The sequence below is a fragment of the Phyllostomus hastatus genome, unplaced genomic scaffold, assembly GCF_019186645.2.
Source record: "Phyllostomus hastatus isolate PE091 unplaced genomic scaffold, TTU_PhHast_1.1 phas_contig_16, whole genome shotgun sequence".
NCBI lineage: Eukaryota > Metazoa > Chordata > Mammalia > Chiroptera > Phyllostomidae > Phyllostomus > Phyllostomus hastatus.
The window spans coordinates 806,925-815,544 of NW_025333643.1; the positions used below are offsets into that span (position 1 = coordinate 806,925).

Genomic DNA, 8,620 nt, shown 5'->3' on the forward strand with positions numbered 1-8,620 from the left:
TTGCCTGGCTCATAAAGTTAATGTGGTCAGACTCATGTCTCCTGCCACTTCCACTGCTCTGCTCCAGCTGACAGCTCAGAGAGGTTTGCTTTCTTCACTCATTTCCTGGCCTCCAGGGCCTTGCAGTCTGCCCACCCCCCCACGCCCCCCCTTTCAAACCCTACTTCTTCCGTGAGGCTTTCCCTCACTGCATCAGTCCTCCGGAACATTTCTGTCCCTCAAAGCACTTAACAGGCCACTTAACACACAGCACTCATTAGCATCTACTCAAATGTGACCCTGTGTCCATATTTATATTTGTATGTATTTATGCATCCGGGTCTCCTCTGCCAGACTCCTTGAGCTTGGTCAGCCCCACCCAGTCACGATGGTGGGAGGCCCAGTATGAGGTGGGAGGCTCTGAATCTCGATGCTGACACAGCAAGCGTCCACCCCCAGATGGTGGTGGTCATCACACAACTCCTTGAGTTCTCTGGGCCTCTGCCTTCTTACCTTTTAAATGGAGATGCTGTCTGCTTTGCTTGGGAAATATAATTGTATGACCGTCAGCAAGCAATACACAAACCCTGGCTTCAAAACGCACTATCATAGTAGCAGTGTGCTCTGTCAGTTACTTCCCTGGAACTCCCTTCCCCTACATACAAAAGGAGGAGGTTAAACTAGATTTGAGCTTTCAAGGAGTGGTCCCCAGGGTTCCTGAGATCCTTTCAGAGGGCAGAACCTTTTGCGTAACAGTATACAGTTATTTCTCCCTTTTCACTCTGTACAATGTACAGTGTTTCCCTGAAGCTATGTATGTGATATCATTGCTGTAATGATCATTTGTAAAGGGTTTACTACTGTAATTTTTAAATGAATTAGTACATGTAAAAATGTTCCCTGTTTTAATTTCTTAAAAAGCAAATATAGATCCTCCACAAACAAAAGTTCTTTGAGGTCCTAATTTTTTTTGAGAGAGACATTGATTTTTTTGTTGTTATTCCACTTATTGATGCATTCATTGGCTGACTTTTGTATGTGCCTTGGCCAGGGATTGAACCCACAACCTTAGTGTATGCAGCCCAAGCTCTAACCAACTGAGATACCTGGCAAAGGCTGAAGTCCTGATAATTTTCTTATGTTTATCTTTTTATCCTCACCAGAAGACATGCTTATCGGTTTTAGAGAGGGAGGGAGAACGGCGAGAGAAACACGAGTTACCTCCTGTACCGCCCCACTAGGGACTGAACCGCGCAACATTTCCGTTTACCCAAGATGCCCAACTGAGCCACAGCAGCCAGGGCCTCATAATTTTTAAGTGTAAAGGAGTTCTGAGAACAAAATATTTGAGAATGGCTGAACCACAAGGTCCCTGCTCTTACGGAGTTTACATTTGGAACGCACATCGAATAGATATATTAACAAGGTAGTTCTGAGAGGAGTAAGCTTCATGAAGGCATAAAGCAGGACACGTGGGTACTGCATAAAAAGTGCCAGCAATCACGACAGTAACACTCAACTGCGCGGCGGCCTACATCAATCGGTCAGCGGCCTCTGAAGCTCTCAGCCTTCTAGGTTGCCCTAGCTCCACAAGTGGGTGGGGGTGGGCAGGACGGCGCCGCCGGGCGCTAACGTAAGGTGACATCACGATTCCGCGCCAGCCAATCGCGAGCGGCCCCTGTGGAAGGCAGTGCCGTGGCCGGCGGCCTGCAGGCGGCGCTGTGGCCTGCCAGGCGGTCCCGCGGAGCCGCCATAGCCGCCAGCTTTTCCCGTAGCCAACGTCTCCGTCGCCGGCCCCGCGCCGTCGCTATGGCCGACGTCGAAGACGGCGAGGAACCTTGCGCCCTGTCCTCTCACTCTGGGAGCGTAGGCTCCAAGTCGGGAGGCGACAAAATGTTCTCTCTCAAGAAGTGGAACGCGGTGGCCATGTGGAGCTGGGACGTGGAGTGCGATACGTGCGCCATCTGCAGGGTCCAGGTGATGGGTAAGCGCTGCACGCGAGGCCCCGGCCGCGGTACGGCCTCCGCTGAGCGGGCTCCGGGCTGGGGGACGCGTGGAGACTTGTAGAGACCCCTGCCCACAGGTTTGGGGGCGGGGTCGTTCTGCCTCGGAGCGAGGGAGCGGGAGGATGGGGGACAAGCCGATGCGGTGGCCGCCGCCGGGGGCCGTGGGGTCCCAGTGCGGGGGGCTGGATTCTAACCAGAGAAACAGGCGGTACACTAGAGGAATTAAGATAATTTCAGGTGGCAGTGGGTGCAACTGAAGAATATACAACTGTGGTTTGATGGGAGCTGGGAGGAACCACTTAGGTTAGTGTGGCCGGCTCCCGGCCCCATCCCTAAACGCAGATAGCAAAGAGGTCGGGGTAAAGGCCGTGGTTCAGCAGAGCGTTTTATTGGTTCTGGTCGCACACCAAAGTGATGCTGTAGTCATCTTCCACAAAAACGATACCCTCAGTCTGCTCTTAAAAGCTGCAGGGAAGGGAAGTGTGCCCGGCCATTGCATTTGCCAATTAGCTCCTGCTATCGTGCTGCTGGCTTTTAAGTCTCCGTGATTCAAAACAAATCAGGCGGCACTCACTCGGCTCGAGGGGGCACATGGTTCAAGAATACTGAAGTTTTGCGAGAATTCAATAAGGTGAGCCCTTTGCTTAGAAAAACAAAGTTTAGTCCTCTTCCTGGCCCCTGCCTGTCATAAGATGTCATTTCCTGGAAAAGAGACTGCCCGGCTCTGAGTCAGGCCTTTGGGGAGAACCCGCTTTTACAAAAAAGTCTTACTCCTTTCTACGATATTTTGAATAAAAATAGGGGCCAAGTGAAACCTTTTAGAACATCTTAATCCTGTTTTGTTTCATATGGTTTCTGTTTTAAGACCTCAGACCACCTTGGAAAACCTGTTTAAATGCGAGTTATATTTTTAAATAGGGCATTTAAAACTACTGTGAGAGCTTTTTACATGTTTCTTGAGGACAGATGAATAAAACTGAGATTTCTATAACTTGAAAACGTAGTGTCTTGCCCTGAAAAATGAGAGAATTGAAGAAAACTTCCAGAGACTCGCTCTCTCTTCTTGAGGGATGAAACTTGAAGTTTGCCAGAATCAAGAGGTTTCTCAGACTACACCTCTTTAGTATGCCCTCCTGTTTTTTTATTCTTAAGGACTTGTTTCAGAGAGGACTTACAACAATGGGGTTCACATACTTTTTATTTTTTACTTTGCAAACAACTTGATTTCAGACATGATCCACTTATTTTGCGTATTAGATTTTTAAAGTACCTAGTTTGTTGGCCTGCAATACAGTCCCCTCATCACATACGCTGCCCCTTACTTAGGTTCTAGAATCGTATTTTCCAGTTTGGGTGGCATTTTTAACGTATACAGGTGACTTCATTTTTTCTTCTTTAGCAAAACAGGCTTTGCTAAAAATTTTGTCCCCCAAATTTACATTAGTTTAAAAAGAAGAATGTTCATGAAAAGGGATTTTATTTTTCTCCCCAGAAAGAAAATTTAAACTAGTAAGGAGAAATGTAGAATTTAAAGTAATGGTTGAAATCTTGCAACAAATAAACTTTACTTGGGATATTTAAAGTAAGTCAAAGTATGGGCTATAAATGGCTACCATTCACATTGACTTTCTAATTATAGTAAAGTATTCTGCTACTGTGGATTAATGTTGCAGGTTTACAACAGCTATACTTTCAGTTCTGGAAAGTGTTCTGGACCAGACCTTTGTATTTTGTTTATGAGGTGTTAAAATCCACTTAGTGGTCAGGTGACAGCAGAAGGAAGTTTGTTTTTCAGACTTTCCCCATCCTTAACCGTAGCATCATTCTAAAAGGTGTTAAGTGTTATTGTTCTCCTTAGAAATGTGCTGTTTCAGATATTAGGAATGCCATCAAAAGAAACTTTTTCCTTGCATCAAACTTTGGGGATTTTTATCTACTTAGGTCAGTTTTTTATAATCTAAATCAAGGTTATAAGCATAATTCAGAGATTTCTAGATTCTACAAAAAGAGCCCTCATAATACCATTCCCTTAATATTTGGAATTCATCTCATACTAACTGATTTATTATGACTTACTTACTTCTTGATCCAAGATTTGCCTGTCAACCTGTTCTGATGTGATTAATGCTCTTGGTTTCCACTCTCCTCTCTTCTTTCTGAAAGGAGCAAGCGCTGCTGAGGCAGAGAAATAGTTTGGCTTGTACTGCCAGGTTCTAAAGAGCCAGAGTAACCCTTCATGGCTCTGTGTTGACTTGGACATTTAACACCACCTTTTAGGGCCTACTTTTCCTAGTACATAAAAACCGTACTCAGGACCACAAACACGTGATTCTGTGATTGTGCAGAACCAGAGGCTTATTATCTTCAGTTACATCATGACCTTTATGGTACTAAGTTGTTTCCCTGTGTCTCCCCACTCACTGTGCAGACCAGGGACCCAGACTCGGTGTCCCCAGTGCACAGCTCCTTCCACAGAGGAGATGCTCAGTAATTGTGGAATTGCAGGAAGTCTTAGAAGGCAGTGGTTGTTTTTAGTCCACACTGAAGAGGCCAGGGTAGTGTGTTTTGTTTGTTTGTTTGTTTGTTTGTTTGTTTGTTTGTTTGTTTTTTAGGTAAAAACATACAGAGAGAAGCAAATGCCTGCACATAATCCAGTGTAAGAGAGAAGCAGGCTTCAGCTCCAACATGTGTCTATTTTTACAGAATTATTTGTCTCCAGTTTATGTTAAAAACTTTTTTTCTGTTGGTTTGCACTTCCTCTTACCCAACTTTGACCGCTCTTCCAGCTAGTGAATGAATCCATTTCATTAGTCCCTGAAATAATCCATATTACTCTTTCATCAAGCAACCTAGTATACTTTAGGTTCCCATTTCTAGTATTTACTCCCAAGTAATTTATTAAAATCTTTTGCCATTGTTAGGTAAATGCTTTGGGCTCAGATTTATTTAGTAAAGGGAGCATTTTCTTGGAAGGAGAAAAAACCTAGTTTTTATAAAGTATTTTTAATTAATATTAATTTTTATATAGATTATACAGTCACATAATTCAAAAGTTTAAGACAATATACAATGAAAATTCCTTCCCGTTCAATCACCTCCCAGGTAAACTTTATTATTAGTATCTTGGATATCCTTCTAGAGTTTCTTTATGTATAAGCAAATACCAATATATATGCATGGCTTATTTAATTTTTAAATTTTATTTATTCAGTACAGCTTACATTCAACATTTATTTGTACTAGTTTCAGATGTACAGCTGCATAGTGGTTAGATAATCACATGCTTTACAAAGGGTTCCCTCCTATATTTCCAGTACCTACCTGGCATCATATATAGTTATTATAATATTGACTCTTCCCTATGTTGTACTTTATATCCCTGTGTGCATAGCTTATTTAAAAGGATAATTGAAAATGAACTACCCCTCATTTTGAGCTATGTGAGCATACCCAGTGAGCTTATAACAACTTCTGATATAGTGGAGTAAGTGTGGCATATATTTCTCTAGTGCTTGCATCCACTGTCAGGACATCTTTTCATCAGAGCTTGTAAAAATGGAGGGTCAGTAACCCTTGTAAAATTGCTCCTGGTCGTAAGTAAATAGAGTGCCTTTGACTTTATTCTTCTTTGAACAGTTATGTTCAGATGGGAAATTAATACTATGAGTCTTTTGTCTCCATCTCTAACCCTTTGGGCTTTTATTTGACTTTGAAGTGTCTGGGTTTTAAAATTGTTTTCTGAGCATCAGACTGAGAGTTGCTGTTTGTTTACTTTCAGATGCCTGTCTTAGATGTCAAGCTGAAAACAAACAAGAGGACTGTGTTGGTATGTTGTAATTCAGTTCTCTTGCTTTTTCAACTGAAGGCCTTCTCTCAGTGGGGATGTTTGAATTTGCTATTAAGATTGACTTTATCAATACACAAAAATAAACTGTAAAGCATCAATCTATTATTGATACAAAATGTGTTGATTCTCAAAAGGCCTTAATGGAATTAATCTGCAAGGTTTTTTTATTGCCTGTAATGAAGAAGAATTGGCTATATTAGTATTTCAGACATGGGCATAGTAAACATTTTGATACTCAAAAAAATGAGTAATTCTCTTCTATTAAAATTATGTAAGAGGAATTTGCCAAAATATTATGTAAATTTTGAATATGTTATAAGTCAGTTTTGGTATGGTTTCATTCTAATAAAGCATTTCAGTTTTCAGTACTCTTATGATATAATGTTTAACCTTTCAACTAACATAGGAAAAATGGTCTCTCTTGGGAATGTAGTGTATATAGAAATGTATTACATTTTCCTTATAGCCTAGGACTAAGAATTTGTCTTAGGCAAAATGTTTTAAGCAGTTCAGAGGTTTGTATATCCTAGTTCAAGCCATCACTTCCAGATTGCTATACAAAAGTGTTTTAAAACTTTCCCTGCAATGAAAGGCTAATTTTGTGGAGGGGTTGGGTGGAGGTAAGCAAAGGCAGAAAAAGCGGGACAACTATAAGAGTATGAACAATGAAAGACAACAGAAAGAAAAGAAAGGCTAACTTCGTGCCAGTGTGGTTTACATGTAGCTTCTTCTTGATGTGTGCTGTTTGATCAAATTCTCTTTATTCCTCCTAAAACATTAGAATGATTTCCCCTTGCTTTCTAGCCCCTACAGCCTGTTTTCATAAGAAGTTTTTTTTTTCTTTTCTATTCCTACGTCTTTTGTTCTGTTATCATATAGCTAAGCTGGTCAAGAAAGGGATAAATGAAGTTCACATTTGAGTTTGTAGTCCAGATTGTGGGTGATTTCCCTCCGTTTAAAAATTTTCTTTCATGTTGTTTGTTTAAAAAATATTAACATGGGAATTGTGAGGTGTAGGCCAGCTTTCTTTGATTACAAAGAGACCTTTCTTTCCAGACAGCCACTTTGAAAATTTCATTCTGTTTGTCACATAAGGAATTGCACAGCTTGTTGATGATTTAACACAGCTGAGCACCACTTCTAGGAAACAACTCAGTAGATGTACAGTGGATAATATTTAGAAGCATGTCATCTATATATAATAGTCTTCCACAAATTGAAAACATTTAAAACTCATCTTGGTAGATAAAAATTGGGAGGACATTTTTTAGGTCAGTGCATGCATGACTGAGAGTGTCTGGCACGGAAGGAAGGCTCAAGTCCTTTAATCTCCTGATTTCGGGAAGGCAGCGTATGGAGCTGTGTAGGAACTGGGGGCCACCACTTCATCCAGATTCTAGAATAGTAATGGAAAGTCCCCTAAGCACAAACTTTACATGTGTAAGTTTTTATTTCTTTATAGGTAGAAAAAATTATTTTTGACCAGTATACCATCTTTATTTGAGATTATGAGCCATGATTATTATTTATAATATAAAGTAAGGTATGTGTTTGAGCTCAGTAACTTAAATTGCAATGAGTAATGTCAAGTCATTTTATTTTTCCTTTTAGTGGTCTGGGGAGAATGTAATCATTCCTTCCACAACTGCTGCATGTCCCTGTGGGTGAAACAGAACAATCGCTGCCCTCTCTGCCAGCAAGACTGGGTAGTCCAACGAATCGGCAAATGAGAGTGGTGGAATGCCTTCCTAGTGCAGTGGTCCAGAGCCCTGGGGGGTCCCCTTATCAAGTGCCCTGCAAAGGCGAGGACACTCCAGGAACTGGTTCTTCCAACAGAAGGCGATGGATCTTTGGTCTCTGAGGACTCATCAGAGGCATGGGTTAGCATTTTGTCCGTTTTATTTTCAGAAATTCTCTACAATTAAGAAGATAATTTATTAAAAATGGTCTTTCCTGTCTCTGTGGTATGTGTCACACTGCTTCGAAGTGCTATAAAGAAGGAGAGAACTACAAATTGAATGATCTTTGTAATTTACTTATTGATATCCAGGGGGTGTGGAAGCGGTTCCCTTCAGAAGAGAACTTTTTGCATGCTTGTGGTTGATCAGTTAAAGACAATGTTACAGCAACAAATAAAGTACAGTTTAAAACCCAACTTTTATCCTTAATTTGTTCCTGATATTTATTTTAGGCAGGGAAGGGAATGGTTCATGAAATATTTATTTGATATGACAATTCTAAGTTTGGGCCAGTGAGCAGGGTAAATAAAGCTTAATCTATGGCCATAGTGAGTTTTGATTGTCTTTTAGGTTATTGGACTCATAAAAAAAAAAACCTAGATCTGCACACTCCACTGTTCACTTATTCAGTGGTAAAGGGCAGAAGTATTCTCAAGTTTTAGATTATGATGTAATTTAACAGTATTTTAGGTGGTCTGTTAATGAGCGGAAAATGTTTACCACTATAGCATTGGATCAAAAAAAGTTTATTTTATTATGCAGTGTTTTAATAAATGGTTTATTCTGTTTACTTCATTTGAATTGTCGTCATTGCGGTTTTATGTACAGCCTTAAACTTGATGTTAATAAACTGATATGTCAAATGAATGCTCCTGTTTCATTTGAAAAAAATATTTAAATGCTCTTTCATTTGGTAATAAGAACATTTTAAGTTTATTACCAGGAAACATGTTAAGTGTGAAAAAATACTTAAATCCTAATCCGACTCATTCAGCTTTAGTGGAGGTTATCTTGTAACAATTTATGGACCACAAGATCATTTTGAATTT

At 40.6% G+C, this 8,620-nt stretch overlaps 1 protein-coding gene across 2 annotated transcripts; it reads left to right on the forward strand.

Moving 5' to 3' along the window:
* The first annotated feature begins 1,579 nt into the window (after positions 1-1,579).
* RNF7 (ring finger protein 7) lies at positions 1,580-8,366 on the forward strand. Of its 2 annotated transcripts, none has more exons than XM_045832558.1 (3): positions 1,580-1,956; positions 5,764-5,811; positions 7,444-8,366. In XM_045832558.1, exons 1-3 carry the CDS (start codon positions 1,789-1,791, stop codon positions 7,498-7,500), a joined length of 273 nt encoding a protein of 90 aa, XP_045688514.1. In that variant the 5' UTR covers positions 1,580-1,788; the 3' UTR covers positions 7,501-8,366. The 2 variants fall into 2 exon arrangements, with proteins under 2 accessions (XP_045688514.1, XP_045688513.1); XM_045832557.1 differs by having other exon boundaries at positions 1,634-1,963.
* The last annotated feature ends 254 nt before the right edge of the window (positions 8,367-8,620 follow it).